The sequence below is a fragment of the Dendropsophus ebraccatus genome, chromosome 10, assembly GCF_027789765.1.
Source record: "Dendropsophus ebraccatus isolate aDenEbr1 chromosome 10, aDenEbr1.pat, whole genome shotgun sequence".
NCBI classification, from domain to species: Eukaryota; Metazoa; Chordata; class Amphibia; order Anura; family Hylidae; genus Dendropsophus; species Dendropsophus ebraccatus.
Window position 1 is genome coordinate 1,889,549 of NC_091463.1, and position 24,907 is coordinate 1,914,455.

General features: G+C 48.0%; 1 protein-coding gene across 2 annotated transcripts in view; it reads left to right on the top strand.

Moving 5' to 3' along the window:
* Positions 1-14,794, top strand: part of PHF19 (PHD finger protein 19) — a 137,140-nt gene extending 122,346 nt beyond the window's left edge. For both annotated transcript variants that reach the window (XM_069986054.1, XM_069986055.1), the window contains 5 exons: positions 6,521-6,688; positions 6,776-6,857; positions 6,955-7,040; positions 7,317-7,412; positions 14,254-14,794. In XM_069986054.1, coding sequence (XP_069842155.1) covers positions 6,521-6,688; positions 6,776-6,857; positions 6,955-7,040; positions 7,317-7,412; positions 14,254-14,602 — 781 coding nt within the window. In that variant the 3' untranslated portion in view covers positions 14,603-14,794. The remainder of the gene's footprint in view (positions 1-6,520; positions 6,689-6,775; positions 6,858-6,954; positions 7,041-7,316; positions 7,413-14,253) is intronic.
* The last annotated feature ends 10,113 nt before the right edge of the window (positions 14,795-24,907 follow it).

Consider the following 24,907-nt stretch of genomic DNA (forward strand, 5'->3'; position numbering starts at 1 on the left):
TTACCAGAGGAGGCTCAAGATGAGGAGAAGCATTCACTATTATCACCATTACCAGAGGAGGCTCAGGGTGAGGAGAAGCATTCACCATTTTTACCAGAGGAGGCTCAGGGTGAGGAGAAGCATTCACCATTATCACCATTACCAGAGGAGGCTCAGGGTGAGGAGAAGCTTTCACCATTCTCACCATTACCAGAGGAGGCTCAGGGTGAGGAGAAGCATTCACCATTCTCACCATTACCAGAGGAGGCTCAGGGTGAGGAGAAGCATTCACCATTCTCACCATTACCAGAGGAGGCTCATGGTGAGGAGAAGCATTCACCATTATTACCAGAGGAGGCTCAGGGTGAGGAGAAGCATTCACCATTATCACCATTACCAGAGGAGGCTCAGGGTGAGGAGAAGCATTCACCATTATCACCATTATTATCAGAGGAGGCTCAGGGTAAGGAGAAGCATTCACCATTCTCACCATTACCAGAGGAGGCTTAGGGTGAGGAGAAGCTTTCACCATTCTCACCATTACCAGAGGAGGCTCAGGGTGAGGAGAAGCATTCACCATTATCACCATTACCAGAGGAGGCTCAGGGTGAGGAGAAGCTTTCACCATTATCACCATTACCAGAGGAGGCTCAGGGTGAGGAGAAGCATTCACCATTCTCACCATTACCAGAGGAGGCTCATGGTGAGGAGAAGCATTCACCATTTTTACCAGAGGAGGCTCAGGGTGAGGAGAAGCATTCACCATTATCACCATTACCAGAGGAGGCTCAGGGTGAGGAGAAGCATTCACCGTTATCACCATTACCAGAGGAGGCTCAGGGTGAGGAGAAGCTTTCACCATTCTCACCATTACCAGAGGAGGCTCAGGGTGAGGAGAAGCTTTCACCATTCTCACCATTACCAGAGAAGGCTCAGGGTGAGGAGAAGCTTTCACCATTATCACCATTACCAAAGGAGGCTCAGGGTGAGGAGAAGCATTCACCATTCTCACCATTACCAGAGGAGGCTCAGGGTGAGGAGGAGCATTCACCATTATTACCAGAGGAGGCTCAGGGTGAGGATAAGCATTCACCATTACCAGAGGAGGCTCAGGGTGAGGAGAAGCATTCACCATTACCAGAGGAGGCTCAGGGTGAGGAGAAGCTTTCACCATTATCACCATTACCAGAGGAGGCTCAGGGTGAGGAGAAGCATTCACCATTCTCACCATTACCAGAGGAGGCTCAGGGTGAGGAGAAGCTTTCACCATTACCAGAGGAGGCTCAGGGTGAGGAGAAGCATTCACCATTATCACCATTACCAGAGGAGGCTCAGAATGAGGAGAAGCATTCACCATTACCAGAGGAGGCTCAGGGTGAGGAGAAGCATTCACCATTTTTACCAGAGGAGGCTCAGGGTGAGGAGAAGCATTCACCATTATCAGCATTACCGGAGGAGGCTCAGGGTGAGGAGAAGCATTCACCATTATCACCATTACCAGAAGAGGCTCAGGGGAAGGAGAAGCATTCACCATTATCACCATTACCAGAGGAGGCTCAGGGTGAGGAGAAGCTTTCACCATTCTCACCATTACCAGAGGAGGCTCAGGGTGAGGAGAAGCTTTCACCATTCTCACCGTTACCAGAGGAGGCTCAGGGTGAGGAGAAGCATTCACCATTATCACCATTACCAGAGGAGGCTCAGGGTGAGGAGAAGCATTCACCATTATTACCATTACCAGAGGAGGCTCAGGGTGAGGAGAAGCTTTCACCATTATCACCATTACCAGAGGAGGCTCAGGGTGAGGAGAAGCTTTCACCATTATCACCATTACCAGAGGAGGCTCAGGGTGAGGAGAAGCTTTCACCATTATCACCATTATTACCAGAGGAGGCTCAGGGTGAGGAGAAGCATTCACTATTATCACCATTACCAGAGGAGGTGCAGGGTGAGGAGACGCATTTACCATTATTACCATTACCAGAGGAGGCTCAGGGTGAGAAGCATTCACCATTATCACCATAACTAGAAAAGGCTCAGGGTGAGGAGAAGCATTCACCATTATTACCAGAGGTGGCTAAGGGTGAGAAGAAGCTTTCACCATTATCACCATTATTACCAGAGGAGGCTCAGGGTGAGGAGAAGCATTCACCATTATTACCAGAGGAGGCTCAGGGTGAGGAGAAGCTTTCACCATTATCACCATTACCAGAGCAGGCTCAGGGTGAGAAGAAGCTTTCACCATTATCACCATTACCAGAGGAGGCTCAGGGTGAGGAGAAGCATTCACCATTATCACCATTACCAGAGGAGGCTCAGGGTGAGGAGAGGCTTTCACCATTCTCACCATTACCAGAGGAGGCTCAGGGTGAGGAGAAGCTTTCACCATTATCACCATTACCAGAGGAGGCTCAGGATGAGGAGAAGCATTCACTATTATCACCATTATCAGAGGAGGCTCAGGGTGAGGAGAAGCATTCACCATTATCACCATTACCAGAGGAGGCTCAGGGTGAGGAGAAGCTTTCACCATTACCAGAGGAGGCTCAGAGTGAGGAGAAGCATTCACCATTATCACCATTATTACCAGAGGAGGCTCAGGGTGAGGGGAAGCATTCACCATTATCACCATTATTACCAGAGGAGGCTCAGGGTGAGGGGAAGCATTCACCATTATCACCATTACCAGAAGAGGCTCAGGGTGAGGAGAAGCTTTCACCATTCTCACCATTACCAGAGGAGGCTCAGGGTGAGGAGAAGCATTCACCATTCTCACCATTACCAGAGGAGGCTCAGGGTGAGGAGAAGCTTTCACCATTATTACCAGAGGAGGCTCAGGATGACGGGTGAGGGGAAGCATTCACCATTATCACCATTACCAGAGGAGGCTCAGGGTGAGGAGAAGCTTTCACTATTATCACCATTACCAGAGGAGGCTCAGGGTGAGGGGAATCATTCACCATTATCACCATTACCAGAAGAGGCTCAGGGTGTGGAGAAGCATTCACCATTCTCACCATTACCAGAGGAGGCTCAGGGTGAGGAGAAGCATTCACCATTATCACCATTATTACCAGAGGAGGCTCAGGGTGAGGAGAAGCATTCACCATTATCACCATTATTACCAGAGGAGGCTCAGGGTGAGGAGAAGCATTCACCATTATTACCAGAGGAGGCTTAGGGTGAGGAGAATCATTCACCATTATCACCATTACCAGAAGAGGCTCAGGGTGAGGAGAAGCATTCACCATTCTCACCATTACCAGAGGAGGCTCAGGGTGAGGAGAAGCATTCACCATTATCACCATTATTACCAGAGGAGGCTCAGGGTGAGGAGAAGCATTCACCATTATCACCATTATTACCAGAGGAGGCTCAGGGTGAGGAGAAGCATTCACCATTATTACCAGAGGAGGCTCAGGGTGAGGAGAAGCATTCACCATTATTACCATTACCAGAGGAGGCTCAGGGTGAGGAGAAGCTTTCACCATTATCACCATTACCAGAGGAGGCTCAGGGTGAGGAGAAGCTTTCACCATTCTCACCATTACTAGAGGAGGCTCAGGGTGAGGAGAAGCATTCACCATTATCACCATTACCAAAGGAGGCTCAGGGTGAGAAGCATTCACCATTATCACCATTATTACCAGAGGAGGCTCAGGGTGAGGAGAAGCATTCACCATTATCACCATTACCAGAGGAGGCTTAGGGTGAGGAGAAGCTTTCACCATTATTACCAGAGGAGGCTCAGGGTGAGAAGCATTCACCATTATTACCATTACCAGAGGAGGCTCAGGGTGAGGAGAAGCTTTCACCATTATCACCATTACCAGAGGAGGCTCAGGGTGAGGAGAAGCTTTCACCATTATCACCATTACCAGAGGAGGCTCAGGGTGAGGAGAAGCATTCACCATTATCACCATTACCAGAGGAGGCTCAGGGTGAGGAGAAGCATTCACCATTATCACCATTACCAGAAGAGGCTCAGGGTGAGGAGAAGCATTCACCATTCTCACCATTACCAGAGGAGGCTCAGGGTGAGGAGAAGCATTCACCATTATCACCATTATTACCAGAGGAGGCTCAGGGTGAGGAGAAGCATTCACCATTATCACCATTATTACCAGAGGAGGCTCAGGGGGAGGAGAAGCATTCACCATTATCACCATTACCAGAGGAGGCTCAGGGTGAGGAGAAGCATTCACCATTATCACCATTACCAGAGGAGGCTCAGGGTGAGGAGAAGCTTTCACCATTATCACCATTATTACCAGAGGAGGCTCAGGGTGAGGAGAAGCATTCACCATTACCAGAGGAGGCTCAGGGTGAGGAGAAGCTTTCACTATTATCACCATTATTACCAGAGGAGGCTCAGGGTGAGGAGAAGCATTCACCATTTTTACCAGAGGAGGCTCAGGGTGAGGAGAAGCTTTCACTATTTTCACCATTACCAAAGGAGGCTCAGGGTGAGGAGAAGCATTCACGATTATCACCATTATTACCAGAGGAGGCTCAGGGTGAGGAGAAGCATTCACCATTACCAGAGGAGGCTCAGGGTGAGGAGAAGCTTCCACCATTATCACCATTATTACCAGAGGAGGCTCAGGGTGAGGAGAAGATTTCACCATTCTCACCATTACTAGAGGAGGCTCAGGGTGAGGAGAAGCTTTCACCATTCTCACCGTTACCAGAGGAGGCTCAGGGTGAGGAGAAGCATTCACCATTATCACCATTATTACCAGAGGAGGCTCAGGGTGAGGGGAAGCATTCACCATTATTACCATTACCAGAGGAGGCTCAGGGTGAGGAGAAGCATTCACCATTATTACCATTACCAGAGGAGGCTCAGGGTGAGGAGAAGCTTTCACCATTATCACCATTACCAGAGGAGGCTCAGGGTGAGGAGAAGCTTTCACCATTATCACCATTACCAGAGGAGGCTCAGGGTGAGGAGAAGCATTCACCATTATCACCATTACCAGAGGAGGCTCAGGGTGAGGAGAAGCTTTCACCATTATTACCAGAGGAGGCTCAGGGTGAGGAGAAGCATTCACCATTATTACCATTACCAGAGGAGTCTCAGGGTGAGGAGAAGCATTCACCATTATTACCATTACCAGAGGAGGCTTAGGGTGAGGAGAAGCTTTCACCATTATTACCAGAGGAGGCTCAGGGTGAGAAGCATTCACCATTATTACCATTACCAGAGGAGGCTCAGGGTGAGGAGAAGCTTTCACCATTATCACTATTACCAGAGGAGGCTCAGGGTGAGGAGAAGCTTTCACCATTATTACCAGAGGAGGCTCAGGGTGAGGAGAAGCTTTCACCATTATCACCATTACCAGAAGAGGCTCAGGGTGAGGAGAAGCATTCACCATTCTCACCATTACCAGAGGAGGCTCAGGGTGAGGAGAAGCATTCACCATTCTCACCATTACCAGAGGAGGCTCAGGGTGAGGAGAAGCATTCACTATTATCACCATTACCAGAGGAGGCTCAGGGTGAGGAGAAGCATTCACCATTATCACCATTATTACCAGAGGAGGCTCAGGGTGAGAAGAAGCATTCACCATTATCACCATTACCAGAGGAGGCTCAGGGTGAGGAGAAGCATTCACCATTCTCACCATTACCAGAGGAGGCTCAGGGTGAGAAGAAGCATTCACCATTATCACCATTATTACCAGAGGAGGCTCAGGGTGAGGAGAAGCATTCACCATTATCACCATTATTACCAGAGGAGGCTCAGGGTGAGGAGAAGCATTCACCATTATTACCAGAGGAGGCTCAGGGTGAGGAGAAGCTTTCACCATTATCTACATTACCAGAGGAGGCTCGGGGTGAGGAGAAGCTTTCACCATTACCAGAGGAGGCTCAGGGTGAGGAGAAGCATTCACCATTATCACCATTACTAGAGGAGGCTCAGGGTGAGAAGAAGCTTTCACCATTATCACCATTACCAGAGGAGGCTCGGGGTGAGGAGAAGCTTTCACCATTACCAGAGGAGGCTCAGGGTGAGGAGAAGCATTCACCATTATCACCATTATTACCAGAGGAGGCTCAGGGTGAGGAGAAGCATTCACCATTATCACCATTATTACCAGAGGAGGCTCAGGGTGAGAAGCATTCACCATTCTCACCATTACCAGAGGAGGCTCAGGGTGAGGAGAAGCATTCACCATTCTCACCATTACCAGAGGAGGCTCAGGGTGAGGAGAAGCATTCACTATTATCACCATTACCAGAGGAGGCTCGGGGTGAGGAGAAGCTTTCACCATTACCAGAGGAGGCTCAGGGTGAGGAGAAGCATTCACTATTATCACCATTACCAGAGGAGGCTCAGGGTGAGGAGAAGCTTTCACCATTATCACCATTATCTGGCTCTGCCGGTCTTCCTTACTATCCCGGGTGTTGTATATGGGGGAGATCTGCTTGCTCTCCCCAGTGACCCCCGTACGTCTGTGTGATATTTCGGGGCGTCCCCACTTTTTCGGGGCGTCCCCACATATGATATCATACACCTCTTCTTTCTATATTTCAGGTTTCTTTGTGGCAAAGAAATAAAGAGAAAGAAATGTATTTTCCGCTTACGTATCCGGGTCCCCCCGAGTCCCCCCAGTAAACTCCTGCCAGACAAGCTGCTGGGCCAGACCGACCACCGGCCCGGGGGGGACGCCAAGAAGAAGGGACGGAGCAAATACAAGAACAGGTATCACACATGACCTCCTAGCCCCGCCCAGCGGCAGTGATGTCATCGGCTGTCCCTTCAGCACATCTTGTCTTGTCCTTTTTGCAGCCTTTTGGGCCGAGACCATGAGAAGAGGAGAGGAAGCTGCCGGAAGCCTGCCCAGTTCCTGCTGGAGGAGGCCATCCCCAGTGTCAGTAGATACAGTATATAGCGTATATAGATGATATTTCTGGCTAACGTGTCATGTCTGCTCCTTGCTGATGAGCATCCTCCTCCTTACATTTCAGAGCGACTTCACCTCGGCCTGGAGCACCAACCACCACCTGGCCAGCATCTTCGATTTTACGCTGGACGAGATTCAAAGCCTCAAGAGGTAAATTCTATGTGCAGTATGCTATATAATCTGGTCATAAACCCGGATAGAAGATGGTTCAGGATAGGAGAGACGGGAGCTGGAGACCAAGCTAACACTATGCATGAGACAGCAATCGCAATCTTATACTCCTGCCTCATCCAGAGCTGCATTCATAATTCAGCTGGGATCAGCTCTTTGTCGACAGACAGACCCCTAATGACACCCAAATGAATGGCTGCCACATGAACGTATAGTCATTCCCGCTCCTGTCATGTATTTTCTTACTGATTTTAGTGCAAGTTCTGGACAAAATCTCCCTTCTGATCTGGATTCCAATGACGCAGCCAGCACCTCCGGCTCTGCCTCCACTAGCCTCTCTTATGAGTCACAGTAAGTACTTACCTGGTTGGGGAGGGTGCACAATAAAGCCCCCATTACACTTAATACTTTTGTCAACCATAAAACACACACCCCTCATTGTTGAATCACTGCCCAAGCCCTTTGTTGTCAGAGAAACAAGCCACAGCCAAAGTGGTCTGAACAATTGGCCAACAGTTATTTAAGGTGTATGGGGACCTTAATAGACAATCCCAGGTTAGAAAATGTGAAGGATATTGTGCAACACATCATAAGGACCTGTCACAGTGCGATTATCAGCGTGTAAAAGTGTCAGCAATCAGGTGACCAGGAGACGCCAAATCCTCAACCAATCGTCGATTTAGAACGAGCTGCAAAATTTATTGTCCTTGGCAGCACATCTTCCTGGGTAACCTGATGACGATAGGGCACAAATATGTTTGTATAGGATATACTGTACCTATAGGGTATACATATAGCATATACTGTACACATAGGATATACTGTACATAGAGGGTATACATATAGCATATACTGTACATAGAGGATATACATATAGGATATACTGTACATAGAGGATATACTGTACATAGAGGATATACTGTACATAGAGGATATACATATAGGATATACTGTACATAGAGGATATACATATAGGATATACTGTACATAGAGGATATATATATAGGATATACTGTACATAGAGGATATACATATAGGATATACTGTACATAGAGGATATACATATAGCATATACTGTACATAGAGGATATACATATAGGATATACTGTACATAGAGGATATACATATAGGATATACTGTACATAGAGGATATACATATAGGATATACTGTACATATAGGATATACTGTACATAGAGGATATACTGTACATATAGGATATACTGTACATAGAGGGTATACATATAGGATATACTGTACATAGAGGATATATAGGATATACTGTACATAGAGGATATACTGTACATAGAGGGTATACATATAGGATATACTGTACATAGAGGATATACTGTACATAGAGGATATACATATAGGATATACTGTACATAGAGGATATACTGTACATAGAGGATATACATAGAGGATATACTGTACATAGAGGATATACATAGAGGATATACATATAGGATATACTGTACATAGAGTATATACTGTACATAGAGGGTATACATATAGGATATACTGTACATGGAGGATATACATATAGCATATACTGTACATAGAGGATATACTGTACATAGAGGGTATACATATAGGATATACTGTACACATAGAGGATATACATATAGGATATACTGTACATAGAGTATATACTGTACATAGAGGGTATACATATAGGATATACTGTACATGGAGGATATACTGTACATAGAGGATATACATATAGGATATACTGTACATAGAGGATATACTGTACATAGAGGGTATACATATAGGATATACTGTACATAGAGGATATACATAGAGGGTATACTGTACATAGAGGATATACTGTACATAGAGGGTATACATATAGGATATACTGTACATGGAGGATATACTGTACATAGAGGGTATACATATAGGATATACTGTACATGGAGGATATACTGTACATAGAGGATATACATATAGGATATACTGTACATAGAGGGTATACTGTACATAGAGGGTATACATATAGGATATACTGTACATAGAGGATATAACATATAGGATATACTGTACATAGAGGATATAACATATAGGATATACTGTACATAAAGGGTATACATATAGGATATACTGTACATAGAGGATATAACATATAGGATATACTGTACATAGAGGATATACATATAGGATATACTGTACATAGAGGGTATACATATAGGATATACTGTACATATAGGATATACATATAGGATATACTGTACATAGAGGATATACATATAGGATATACTGTACATAGAGGGTATACATATAGGATATACTGTACTTAGAGGATATAACATATAGGATATACTGTACATAGAGGATATACATATAGGATATACTGTACATAGAGGGTATACATATAGGATATACTGTACATAGAGGGTATACTGTACATAGAGGGTATACATATAGGATATGCTGTACATAGAGGATATAACATATAGGATATACTGTACATAGAGGATATACATATAGGATATGCTGTACATAGAGGGTATACATATAGGATATACTGTACATAGAGGGTATACTGTACATAGAGGGTATACATATAGGATATGCTGTACATAGAGGATATACATATAGGATATACTGTACATAGAGGATATACATATAGGATATACTGTACATAGAGGGTATACATATAGGATATGCTGTACATAGAGGGTATACATATAGGATATACTGTACATAGAGGGTATACTGTACATAGAGGGTATACATATAGGATATGCTGTACATAGAGGATATACATATAGGATATACTGTACATAGAGGGTATACATATAGCATATACTGTACATAGAGGATATACATATAGGATATACTGTACATAGAGGATATACTGTACATAGAGGATATAACATATAGGATATACTGTACATAGAGGGTATACATATAGGATATACTGTACATAGAGGGTATAAACAGAAAAAGTCTTTAGTCAGCTCACCCACTCAGCCTTGCTTCACCATTTACATGGACCTCCGTGACTCCAAAGCTTGTGGAATAAATATTGCGGGCCGCAACCCGATCCATCCACTGAAAGAAGATTGTGTATTCACGGCTTCATAAAATCCAATAGCTTTTATTTAAACGTCACAAAATAAAATAACAAAACTGATTAAAAAACACGCCGACGTGTTGCAGGGTAAGGACCCCTTAATCATGATGAAGCTGTGGATACACAATCTTCTTTCAGTACATAGAGGGTATACATAGAGGATATACTGTACATAGAGGATATACATATAGCATATACTGTACATAGAGGGTATACATATAGGATATACTGTACATAGAGGATATACATATAGGATATACTGTACATAGAGGGTATACATATAGCATATACTGTACATATAAGATATACATATAGAATATACTGTACATAGAGGATGTACTGTACATCTATATAATAAAAATGAAAGTCTATCTGTCTGTCCCAAATAGACTTCCAAACGCCTGAACCGTTTGACCAAAATTTGGCACACAGATACATTGGGTGCCCGGGAAGGTTATAGCGAAGGTCCCGTCCCCACCAGATGTACAGGAGGGGAGGGGGAGGGGGAAGAGCGGCGCCCCATAGAGATGAATGGGAAAATCTCCACACTGCACACACAGGTGATATAATTAGTGCTGCAGCTCCCCAGCAGTAACTGCAGTTGGGGGCCTTAGCAACCAATAGCATTACTACTTTCAAAGGGAGCTGGAATGTGAATGGTTGCTAGGGCAGCTGCCTCACAACAGATCCACAGAAATAACTGGTAGACTCCCTACTCCATCTATACAGTACATGTATATACAGGACCCCCTACTCCATCTATACAGTACATGTATAAAGGACCCCTACTCCATCTATACAGTACATGTATACAGGGCCCCCTACTCCATCTATACAGTACATGTATACAGGGCACCCTACTCCATCTATACAGTACATGTATACAGGGCCCCCTACTCTATCTATACAGTACATGTATACAGGGCCCCCTACTCCATCTATACAGTACATGTATACAGGGCCCCCTACTCCATCTATACAGTACATGTATACAGGGCCCCCTACTCCATCTATACAGTACATGTATACAGGGCCCCCTACTCCATCTATACAGTACATGTATACAGGGCCCCCTACTCCATCTATACAGTACATGTATACAGGGCCCCCTACTCCATCTATACAGTACATGTATACAGGGCCCCCTACTCCATCTATACAGTACATGTATACAGGGCCCCCTACTCCATCTATACAGTACATGTATACAGGACCCCCTACTCCATCTATACAGTACATGTATACAGGACCCCCTACTCCATCTATACAGGACATGTATACAGGACCTCCTACTCCATCTATACAGGTATACAGGGCAGTATTACAAGCTGCTGCTGCCCTAAGCACCTAACCTGAAGACGCCCCATCCTCACTCACCAATTAGCATCAGGATAGGTAGGTAATAGCTCCAGACGTCACATTTAACACCGCCACACCAGACCTTACCAATACCTCCATACTGTGACTGGATAACACTGCCTGACCAGACGTGACCAATACCGCCATACTGTGACTGGATAACACCGCCACACCAGACCTGACCAATACCGCTATACTGTGACTGGATAACACCGCCACACCAGACCTGACCAATACCACCATACTGTGACTGGATAACACTGCCAGACCTGACCAATACCGCCATACTGTGACTGGATAACACCGCTATACCAGACCTGACCAATACTGCCATACTGTGACTGGATAACACTGCCATACCAGACCTGACCAATACCGCCATACTGTGACTGTATAACACCGCTATACCAGACCTGACCAATACTGCTATACCCCCCCTCGAAAAGACACCAGATTTTCTGAACGGGAGGGTAATGCCCCTCTGCAAGGTGTTACCTTAGGCACCAGACCATGGGTGCCTAATGTTAAATACGACCCTGCAGGTATACAGGATACTACAGGTATACAGGACCCCAAAACTATACACTACAGGTGCACAGGACCTCCACCAACTATATACTACAGGTATACAGAACCCCAAACTTTACACTACAGGTATACAGGACCCCAAAACTATACACTACAGGTATACAGGACCTCCACCAACTATATACTACAAGTATACAGGACCCCAAACTATACACTACAGGTATACAGGACCCCAAAACTATACACTACAAGTATACACAAACTCCACCAACTATATACTACAGGTATATAGGACCCCAAACTATACACTACAGGTATACAGGACCTCCACCAACTCTATACTACAGGTATACAGCACCTTCACCAACTCTATACTACAGGTATACAGGACCCCCAAACTTTACACTACAGGTATACCGGACCTCCACCAACTATATACTACAGGTATACAGGACCCCAAACTATACACTACGGGTATACAAAAACCCAAAACTATACACTACAGGTATACAGGAGCTTCACCAACTCTATAATACAGGTATACAGCACCCCCCACCAACTCTATACTACAGGTATACAGGACCCCAAAACTATACACTACAGGTATACAGGAACTCCACCAACTATATACTACAGGTATATAGGACCCCAAACTTTACACTACAGGTATACAGGACCTCCACCAACTCTATACTACAAGTATACAACACCTTTACCAACTCTATACTACAGGTATACAGGACCCCCAAACGTTACACTACACGAGTACAGGACCTTCACCAACTACATACTACAGGTATACAGGACCCTCAAACTATATACTACAGGTATACAAGACCTCCACCAACTATACACTACAGGTATACAGCACCAACTATTTACTACAGGTATACAGGACCCGCGAACTATACAGTACAGGTATACAGGACCTTCACCAACTATACACTGCAGGTATACAGGACTCCCTCAACTATACACTACAGGTATACAGCCTCCCCCACCCCCCAACTGTGCACTACAGATATGCGGGACCCCTAAAAACTATACACTGTAGGTATACAGAACCCCTCCAACTATGCACTACAGGTATACACTAATTCCACTGATGAAACAATACCTTTAGATTGGCCTCCTTGGCACCTTAGAACAAATCTAATTAACACACTGACACTTTATACCCGGGCAGCTCCGGGTACATTTTCTAGTAGAGTATATACTGTACATAGAGGATATACATATAGCATATACTGTACATATAGGATATTCATATATCTGTGCTGTTAGTTTCCAGATCACACAGCAGTATATACTTAAGGTCCTATTACACAGAGCAATTTGTAACGATAATCGATCGCAAACAAGATTGTTTAACCTGAAACCGTTCACCACATTACACAGAACAATAATCGTTAGATACGACTGTTATTACGATTGTTATTGCGATCATTATTGTGATCGTTTATTCCTTCTGATCTCAGAAAAACAATGGGCAATGTGCTATTACACTGAACGATTAGTGAAAAATGCAGCGAACGAAGGTAGAATTACAACAAACGATTAACGATAATTTTAGGTTCAGATCTAAATCAACGACATACGGACGATTTTTGGATCGTTGCCTGCAATTACACAGAACGATTATCGTTTAAACTTGAACGATATAACTATTTTTCACACGATAATCGTCCCGTGTAATAGGGCCCCTACCTAGTGCTCTGCTGTGACTTCAGGCCCTGCCTACTCCAGAATAGGGAGAAGAGGATGCTGGATCACAGCAGCAGTGCACTAGGTAAGTATTTACTGCTGTGTGATCTGGAAACTGACAGCATGGATATATGTATATCCTACATGTTTAGGCTCCATGGCTGCAGGAGTGATACAAGGATCGTTCATGCAGCCTGGCCACTTGATTTGCCCTGCCGTGTAAATGCACTGCAAACAAGTGACACTCTTGCTGATCCGCACTCATTTGTGGCTGCCATGGCTAACAAATCTTTAGGTCTAGAAGGACCTTTACATTGTGAGGCTAAACCTGGCCATAGAGTTAGAGGGCCCCCTACACCTCCTGCTAACGTCATCCGCACTCACTGCTGCCAGATGTGTGTCAGCCGATCACCCTGGCCTCCAGACGTACGGAAGGTGATGTATGTATTGTAGCGAGAGGAAGCAGAGCTCTTCAGATATATACTGTCTGACGCCATGTAACCCACGCTCCTTGTGCTTTATAGGGGTCATGTAGGAAGCAGGAAGAGAAAGTTGACTTCAAAAATGTGTTCAGCCTTTGAAACCAAGAAACAGGCGTTGAGCTCTTGTGATCGACAGAACAGCTGCGCCAGCGACCTTGTGGAATACACCAGAGCATCCGATTTTCAGGAGAACGGTATAGACGTCCACACCTACGAGAGCATCAGCGAGGACGACTTATCGCTGCCGCACCTTAAGACTTCTATCACCAATTACTTTGGTGCTGCGGGCAGGTTGGCGTGTGGAGAGAAGTATCAAGTGCTAGCACGCCGGATCACCCCAGAGGGCAAAGTTCAGTACCTGGTGGAGTGGGATGGCACAACGCCGTACTGAGAGAAAGTTATAACCCAAGTATATATTATGTATGTTAGTCAAGTGACCGGAGGTGGGGTCAGCAGGTGGTGGGCAGCGTTCCTAATGGAGCCGGTGCTGCTGCTGCCGCCGTGAGGGCGTCGTGTACGTGTCAGAGAAACTTCTGTTAACTTGCTGCCATGTTAAGCACTTAATACAGGGTACAATGCCGAATTGCCTTTATCTATGTATTCCTTATAATTGTAGTTTTATACACACTGAATGGAGCGGCAATATGGCTGCCAGCCACTTCTTATAGCACAGCTATCACCGACAGCACCGAGTGTAGGACCAAAGACTATAACCCTCCGCTGCTGCAGGCCTGGCCTATGGACCCATCACCGCCAACCTGGAGTTCATTAGAATAAGATTGGATATTGGATTTATGCTGATGGGTAGTGGATGGAGCAGCTCTGTGCACTGCTGAGGGTTTGTTACAGTATCACTAACCTGTCTGTGATGCAGGATTGTCTATACCAGTGCTTCTCAAACTTTTTCTACTGGAGCCTCACCCAACAGACCAAGGCAATGCCTGGGCTTCACCAGACTGACCAAGAGGATGCCAGGGCCTCACTATCTAAGGTGAAAGTCCATTTAAAAGCTGAAAATAATGCTAGGGCCGCCTTTCACCTGTCTCCCAAGCTCTAGATAATAAATTAAATACAAAATAAATTAATAATGTTGTTAAAATTGAGATTTTTGCTAACAGCAAAAGGACTGTGCAGATCATAGTTACTAAGTGAAAACTGCCTCCCCAGCTGGGCCTCACCAACAACTAGGGGGCGCCTCACAGTTTGACAAGCACTGGTCTATACCAATGTTTCCCAATCAGTGGCTGTAGCAAACGGCAACTCCTAGCTTGCCCGAAGCGGGCTGCTTATAGTGTGGAGCGGGCTGCTTATAGTGTGGAGCGGGCTGCTTATAGTGTGGAGCGGGCTGCTTATAGTGTGGAGCGGGCTGCTTATAGTGTGGAGCAGGCTGCTTATAATGTGGAGCGGGCTGCTTATAGTGTGGAGCGGGCTGCTTATAGTGTGGAGCAGGCTGCTTATAATGTGGAGCGGGCTGCTTATAGTGTGGAGCGGGCTGCTTATAGTGTGGAGCGGGCTGCTTATAGTGTGGAGCGGGCTGCTTATAGTGTGGAGCGGGCTGCTTATAGTGTGGAGCAGGCTGCTTATAATGTGGAGCGGGCTGCTTATAGTGTGGAGCGGGCTGCTTATAGTGTGGAGCGGGGCTGCTTATAGTGTGGAGCGGGCTGCTTATAGTGTGGAGCGGGCTGCTTATAGTGTGGAGCGGGCTGCTTATAGTGTGGAGCAGGCTGCTTATAGTGTGGAGTGGGCTAATAGTGCGGAGCAGGCTGCTTATAGTGTGGAGCGGGCTGCTTATAGTGTGGAGCGGGCTGCTTATAGTGTGGAGCGGGCTGCTTATAGTGTGGAGCGGGCTGCTTATAGTGTGGAGCAGGCTGCTTATAGTGTGGAGCGGGCTAATAGTGCGGAGCAGGCTGCTTATAGTGTGGAGCAGGCTGCTTATAGTGTGGAGTGGGCTAATAGTGTGGAGCGGGCTGCTTATAGTGTGGAGCGGGCTGCTTATAGTGTGGAGCGGGCTAATAGTGCAGAGCGGGCTGCTTATAATGTGGAGCGGGCTGCTTATAGTGTGGAGCGGGCTGCTTATAGTGCGGAGTCGGCTTATAGTGTGGAGCGGGCTTATAGTGTGGAGCCGGCTGCTTATAGTGTGGAGCGGGCTGCTTATAGTGTGGAGTGGGCTGCTTATAGTGTGGAGCGGGCTGCTTATAGTGTGGAGCGGGCTGCTTATAGTGTGGAGCGGGCTGCTTATAGTGCGGAGTCGGCTTATAGTGTGGAGCGGGCTGCTTATAGTGTGGAGCGGGCTGCTTATAGTGTGGAGTGGGCTTATAGTGTGGAGCGGGCTGCTTATAGTGTGGAGCGGGCTGCTTATAGTGTGGAGCGGGCTGCTTATAGTGTGGAGCGGCCTGCTTATAGTGTGGAGCGGGCTGCTTATAGTGTGGAGCGGGCTGCTTATAGTGTGGAGCGGGCTGCTTATAGTGCGGAGCGGGCTGCTTATAGTGTGGAGCGGGCTGCTTATAGTGTGGAGCGGGCTGCTTATAGTGTGGAGCGGGCTGCTTATAGTGTGGAGCGGGCTGCTTATAGTGTGGAGCGGGCTGCTTATAGTGTGGAGTGGGCTGCTTATAGTGTGGAGCGGGCTGCTTATAGTGTGGAGCGGGCTGCTTATAGTGTGGAGCGGGCTGCTTATAGTGTGGAGCGGGCTGCTTATAGTGTGGAGCAGGCTGCTTATAGTGTGGAGTGGGCTAATAGTGCGGAGCAGGCTGCTTATAGTGTGGAGCGGGCTGCTTATAGTGTGGAGCGGGCTGCTTATAGTGTGGAGCGGGCTGCTTATAGTGTGGAGCGGGCTGCTTATAGTGTGGAGCGGGCTGCTTATAGTGTGGAGCGGGCTGCTTATAGTGTGGAGTGGGCTAATAGTGCGGAGCAGGCTGCTTATAGTGTGGAGCGGGCTGCTTATAGTGTGGAGCGGGCTGCTTATAGTGTGGAGCGGGCTGCTTATAGTGTGGAGCGGGCTGCTTATAGTGTGGAGCGGGCTGCTTATAGTGTGGAGCAGGCTGCTTATAGTGTGGAGCGGGCTAATAGTGCGGAGCAGGCTGCTTATAGTGTGGAGCGGGCTGCTTATAGTGTGGAGCGGGCTGCTTATAGTGCGGAGTCGGCTTATAGTGTGGAGCGGGCTGCTTATAGTGTGGAGCGGGCTGCTTATAGTGTGGAGTGGGCTTATAGTGTGGAGCGGGCTGCTTATAGTGTGGAGCGGGCTGCTTATAGTGTGGAGCGGGCTGCTTATAGTGTGGAGCGGGCTAATAGTGCAGAGCGGGCTGCTTATAATGTGGAGCGGGCTGCTTATAGTGTGGAGCGGGCTGCTTATAGTGCGGAGTCGGCTTATAGTGTGGAGCGGGCTTATAGTGTGGAGCCGGCTGCTTATAGTGTGGAGCGGGCTGCTTATAGTGTGGAGTGGGCTGCTTATAGTGTGGAGCGGGCTGCTTATAGTGTGGAGCGGGCTGCTTATAGTGTGGAGCGGGCTGCTTATAGTGCGGAGTCGGCTTATAGTGTGGAGCGGGCTGCTTATAGTGTGGAGCAGGCTGCTTATAGTGTGGAGTGGGCTTATAGTGTGGAGCGGGCTGCTTATAGTGTGGAGCGGGCTGCTTATAGTGTGGAGCGGGCTGCTTATAGTGTGGAGCGGCCTGCTTATAGTGTGGAGCGGGCTGCTTATAGTGTGGAGCGGGCTGCTTATAGTGCGGAGCGGGCTGCTTATAGTGTGGAGCGGGCTGCTTATAGTGTGGAGCGGGCTGCTTATAATGTGGAGCGGGCTGCTTATAGTGTGGAGCGGGCTGCTTATAGTGTGGAGCGGGCTGCTTATAGTGCGGAGCGGGCTGCTTATAGTGTGGAGCGGGCTGCTTATAGTGTGGAGCGGGCTGCTTATAGTGTGGAGCGGGCTGCTTATAGTGTGGAGCGGGCTGCTTATAGTGTGGAGCAGGCTGCTTATAGTGTGGAGTGGGCTAATAGTGTAGAGCGGGCTGCTTATAGTGTGGAGCGGGCTGCTTATAGTGTGGAGCAGGCTGCTTATAGTGTGGAGCGGGCTAATAGTGCGGAGCAGGCTGCTTATAGTGTGGAGCAGGCTGCTTATAGTGTGGAGTGGGCTAATAGTGTGGAGCGGGCTGCTTATAGTGTGGAGCGGGCTGCTTATAGTGTGGAGCGGGCTAATAGTGCAGAGCGGGCTGCTTATAATGTGGAGCGGGCTGCTTATAGTGTGGAGCGGGCTGCTTATAGTGCGGAGTCGGCTTATAGTGTGGAGCGGGCTTATAGTGTGGAGCCGGCTGCTTATAGTGTGGAGCGGGCTGCTTATAGTGTGGAGTGGGCTGCTTATAGTGTGGAGCGGGCTGCTTATAGTGTGGAGCGGGCTGCTTATAGTGTGGAGCGAGCTGCTTATAGTGCGGAGTCGGCTTATAGTGTGGAGCGGGCTGCTTATAGTGTGGAGCGGGCTGCTTATAGTGTGGAGTGGGCTTATAGTGTGGAGCGGGCTGCTTATAGTGTGGAGCGGGCTGCTTATTGTGTGGAGCGGGCTGCTTATAGTGTGGAGCGGCCTGCTTATAGTGTGGAGCGGGCTGCTTATAGTGTGGAGCGGGCTGCTTATAGTGCGGAGCGGGCTGCTTATAGTGTGGAGCGGGCTGCTTATAGTGTGGAGCGGACTGCTTATAGTGTGGAGCGGGCTGCTTATAGTGTGGAGCGGGCTAATAGTGCAGAGCGGGCTGCTTATAGTGTGGAGCGGGCTGCTTATAGTGTGGAGCAGGCTGCTTATAGTGCAGAGCGGGCTTATAGTGCGGAGCAGGCTGCTTATAGTGTGGAGCGGGCTGCTTATAGTGTGGAGCGGGCTGCTTATAGTGTGGAGCGGGCTGCTTATAGTGTGGAGCGGGCTAATAGTGCGGAGCGGGCTGCTTATAGTGTGGAGCGGGCTAATAGTGCGGAGCAGGCTGCGTATAGTGTGGAGCGGGCGGCTTATAGTGTGGAGCGGGCTGCTTATAGTGCGGAGCAGGCTGCGTATAGTGTGGAGCGGGCGGCTTATAGTGTGGAGCGGGCTGCTTATAGTGTGGAGCGGGCGGCTTATAGTGTGGAGCGGGCGGCTTATAGTGTGGAGCAGGCTGCTTATAGTGTGGAGCGGGCGGCTTATAGTGTGGAGCGGGCTGCTTATAGTGCGGAGCGGGCTGCTTATAGTGCGGAGCGGGCTGCTTATAGTGTGGAGCTGGCTGCTTATAGTGCGGAGCTGGCTAGTTACAGTGCGGAGCGGGCTGCTTACAGTGCGGAGCGGGCTGCTTACAGTGTAGAGCGGGCTTATAGTGCAGAGCTGGCTGCTTATAGTGCGGAGCAGGCTGCTTACAGTGCGGAGCGGTCTCACAGTGCGGAGCGGGCTGCTTACAGTGCGGAGCGGGCTGCTTACAGTGCGGAGCGGGCTGCTTATAGTGTAGAGCGGTCTCACAGTGCGGAGCGGGCTGCTTACAGTGCAGAGCGGGCTGCTTATAGTGTGGAGCGGGCTGCTTATAGTGTAGAGCGGGCTCACAGTGCGGAGCGGGCTGCTTACAGTGCGGAGCGGTCTCACAGTGCGGAGTGGGCTGCTTACAGTGCGGAGCGGGCTGCTTACAGTGCGGAGCGGGCTGCTTATAATGTAGAGCGGGCTCACAGTGCGGAGCGGGCTGCTTACAGTGTAGAGCGGGCTCATAGTGCGGAGCGGGCTAGCCCTGTATCCCATTTCCCAGTGTATGAATCTCCAGTTGCTCCCATCATCCTCTGACAGCCTGGCTGGGAGTTGTAGTCTTGCAGCAGCTGGAAAGCCACAAATAAGGAAACCTTGGTCTGGACTATACGCCATGAGAAGTGTGCAGGCATGGCGGGCGGTCTGGACTATACGCCATGAGAAGTGTGCAGGCATGGCGGGCGGTCTGGACTATACGCCATGAGAAGTGTGCAGGCATGGCGGGCAGGGAGGAGTGTGCCCATCACTGCCAGGAAGCAGAGGTCAGAGGTGAGAAGCTGCAGCACTGTTGTTAGACGAGGACTCTGCTTCATCTAAGGTGCTGCCGCTCCCTCATCCTCCTCTACACCCTGTGAGATGTATACAGGAGACAATCAGAAGCCATCTAAGTACTGTATCATTACCCACAATTCCTTGTGCAGGACAGCATTCAGGGCAGGCAGCAGCTTCTCGTCTGATCCGTCAGGGGATCTTGTCGGCCTAAAATTAATTTACGTGGAGTTAATGGCTCCACCCCCTTCGTGACGATTCACAACAGGTCAGGACTCCATGAAGTTGGATTTTTTATGCACCTTAAATCCCTATTATACTGACCTGTAATAGGGACCTATAATACTGACCTGTAATAGGGACCTATAATACTGACCTGTAATAGGGACCTATAATTCTGACCTATAATACTGACCTGTAATAGGGACCTGTAATACTGACCTGTAATAGGGACCTATTATACTGCCCTGTAATAGGGACCTGTAATACTGACCTGTAATAGGGACCTATAGTACTGACCTGTAATAGGGACCTATAGTACTGACCTGTAATAGGGACCTGTAATACTGACCTGTAATAGGGACCTATAATTCTGACCTGTAATAGGGACCTGTAATTCTGACCTGTAATAGGGACCTATAGTACTGACCTGTAATAGGGACCTATAATACTGACCTGTAATAAGGACCTATAATACTGACCTGTAATAGGGACCTATTATACTGCCCTGTAATAGGGACCTATAATACTGACCTGTAATAGGGACCTATAATACTGACCTGTAATAGGGACCTATAATACTGACCTGTAATAGGGACCTATAATACTGAGCTGTAATAGGGACCTGTAATACTGACCTGTAATAGGACCTATAATACTGACCTGTATTAGGGACCTATTATACTGACCTGTAATAGGGACCTATAATACTGACCTGTATTAGGGACCTATTATACTGCCCTGTAATAGGGACCTATAATACTGACCTGTATTACGGACCTATAGTACATGTACAGTGGGTAAAATAATTTTTTAGTCTCATATGATCACATGACCTTCTCCCATGTCTCCTGTGGATCATGCGGATGGTCATTGATGACCTAGACATGTGCTGGCGTGAGCAGGGGGTCCTTGTGTGTCCTGCAGGATTATAATCCATCATGGTGTAGTGTTACTAGCAGTAATCTATGAGACTGTGGTCCCGGCTCTCTTCAGGTCAGTGACCAGGTCCTGTGTAGATCTGGGCTGATTCCTGACTTTTCAAAATCCTCCTTACCCCATGAGGTGAGATCTTACATGGAGCCCCAGACCGAGGAAGATTGACAGTCATGTTGCGTTTCTTCCATTCTCTAATAATTGCTCCAACAGTTGTCACCTCCTCACCAAGCTGTCACCTATTGTCCTGTAGCCCATCCCAGCCTTGTGCAGGTCTACAGTGATGTCCCTGGTGTCCTTATACAGCTCTGTGGTCTTGGCCATGGTGGGGAGGTTGGAGTGTGATGAGTGTGCGGACTGGTGATTATTATACAGGTAACAAGATGAAACAGGTGCAGGTAAACCAGGTAATGAGGGCAGAGTAGGAGGAGCTTCTGTGACAATGGCGGCCTGCGCTATGTATGCGGTGACCGGTGCACTTATATGCAGTCCTAGCCACATATAAATGTGTATCTAGCTATCTATCTGCGCCTTAGTATTAATATAAAGAGATGGTATCTATTAGATGATTGTATTTTATAGAGTTTATCCTTTGCTGCTAATCCTCATCTCCTCACAGACCGCTGCAGCGCCGTCTCCTCACAGACCGCTGCAGCGCCGTCTCCTCACAGACCGCTGCAGCGCCGTCTCCTCACAGACCGCTGCAGCGCCGTCTCCTCACAGACCGCTGCAGCGCCGTCTCCTCACAGACCGCTGCAGCGCCGTCTCCTCACAGACCGCTGCAGCGCCGTCTCCTCACAGACCGCTGCAGCGCCGTCTCCTCACAGACCGCTGCAGCGCCGTCTCCTCACAGACCGCTGCAGCGCCGTCTCCTCACAGACCGCTGCAGCGCCGTCTCCTCACAGACCGCTGCAGCGCCGTCTCCTCACAGACCGCTGCAGCGCCGTCTCCTCACAGACCGCTGCAGCGCCGTCTCCTCACAGACCGCTGCAGCCAGTCACACAATGGCTCTACCTTTTGGAAACTTTAGGTGTTTGTATTTTCATTTACAGGTCAACGATGTGATAACCTGATGCGTAGAAAATTCCATTGTTACTCTGACGTTGTTCTTCACATTAAACTGATTGTGATGTCACTGAGTGTACGGAGGGCCACAACGTGTATCAATAAAATCTGCTATACCGTACCCTGTGACACGTGCCTCATTGGTCCAGATTTAACAGACTGATTTGTGGATCTGGCCCTGTTCACACTGTGCAGAAATTACAGCGCTCTACAAATACTGCAAGTATAGTGTATACCAGTGCTTCTCAAACTGTGAGGCGCCCCCTAGTTGTTGGTGAGGCCCAGCAGGGGAGGCAGTTTTCTCAAAGTAACTATGATCTGCACAGTCCTTTTGCTGTTTGCAAAAATCTCCATTTTAGCAACTTTATTAATTTATTTTGTACTTGTTTTATTAGTATCTAGAGCCTGGGAGACGGGTGACAGGCGGCCCTAGCAGGATTTTCAGCTTTTAAATGGACTTTCACCACAGATAGTGAGGCCCAGGCATCCTCTTGGTCAGTCTGGTGAGGGCCCGGCATCCTCTTGGTCAGTCTGGTGAGGGCCCAGGCATCCTCTTGGTCAGTCTGGTGAGGGCCCGGCATCCTCTTGGTCAGTCTGGTGAGGCCCCGGCATTGCCTTGGTGTGTTGGGTGAGGCTCCAGTAGAAAAAGTTTGGGAAGCACTGGTGTATACCACCTCAAAGTACACAGTATACCGCCACAGAGTATACAGTGTACCACCACAAATATACAGTATACCACCGCACAGTAGAGGTCAATGGTGACATATCGACCCCCTGCCCCTCCTGTACTGGTAACATATCACACACACACAGTCTTGTTACTGGTAAAATATCAGCCCCTGCCTGCTCCTGTACTGGTAACATATCAACCCCACCCCCTCCTGTACTGGTAACATGTTACCAGTGCAGGAAGAGGTGTGTGTGATATGTTACCAGTACAGGATTGGGTGGGGGGTCGATATGTTACCAGTGCAGGAAGAGGTGTGTGTGATATGTTACCAGTACAGGATTGGGTGGGGGGTGATATGTTACCAGTGCAGGAAGAGGTTGTGTGATATATCAACCCCCCCACCCCCCCCCCCTGTACTGGTAACATATTGTGGTATCCCACCACGGGTGTTGCTATTGGTTACACCCTTCGTAAAATCCTGTACTTATTGTGAGTAAGTGGTGATGAAGGTAGTGATAAAGTTTCGCCACTAGATGTGGCTATTGCAAATGTATGTACAGATGCTGCAAGTATGGAAAAGGTTATTGTTTAGTTGTGTGTCACATGGATCTGCGAACCTATGGGAATGTCTTCTCCTCTCCTATCATCTTTCTTTTCTTCTAATGCACTCTTTATCCAATCACAGTGCACCTTAGATACGCTGGGGAAGGAAGTCACATGGGTAGAGGAAGTGTACGGAGTCTTTTGTGTTGGACGTTGTAGGGGAAGGGTACAAGCTAAAAAGCTCTCTACAGTGGTCCTCTTTGGGCCCCCTGCCAGGTCCCCCTACCCTAAAGGCTCAGTCTTAGTAAGAATCCGGATTGAGCAAAATTGTCAAGAGCCTAGGAACTATATCTCGCAGCACAGTTGTCAGCAGGAAATCCTCAGCATTCCGCTCATCCAAGGTAACAAGGTCTGGGGCCTTGTGTCACCCACTAGGTGGTGCGAAGACCCAAAGGTCAATACACGGTCACAAGTATTCTCTTCTTCTTCTATCTCATCCTCCAACATCCCGGCAGAGCACAGTACTACAGTATTGTCAAGTGTTTTATCAAAGGATTCATCAAGTGGATCGTACCCTGTCAGGGGAAAGCTGTATAACCTGCTCCACACAAGAACTTTCCAAGTAAAAACGAGATTATTTATGGTAAAGAGACTCTGTGATTCTTCATCCCACACTGACATTTGGGACACTTCCCCTTTCTGTGGGTGGCAGTTCCAATAGTCCAGGAGGGTCACTACACCACTCCAGCCCACCGTGATATCATCCTAAGGGACCCCGTAGCAGCCCGGCAGGACACAGACCACAGGGGACCAAGGTACAACCGGCCTTCTAAACTAAAAGCAGGTGTGCCACCACATCTGTGTGCCCAACCGGCAGCTGAAGAAGCCCGGACCTGGGCTCCCGTGTTCATGCTATCTTCTGTAAGCTGAAGGAAGAATTTGAAATCCAGTCCCCTTCAGGTCAGACTCAGGTTCTATGACAGACGTCAGAAACCAGGTGAGACTCTCAGAGACTATGCACTTGCACTACACGCTGCCTTCAGAGCTGTGCGCCAGCTAGACACCTTCACACCTGCAAATGCAGATCGCTTCATCATGGACAGATTCCATGGGGTGTAGGTTCCAGGTCAGCACAAGGTAGACTCCGGGACTTAAGGCCCTACTCCATTCTATGGCATAGGGCCTTTAGCGAAACAAAACCCTGGCATGACGTTTACTGAGTTGAAAGTCACTTAGCCCTCCAGGCACCAGTGATCCCCCTGCAG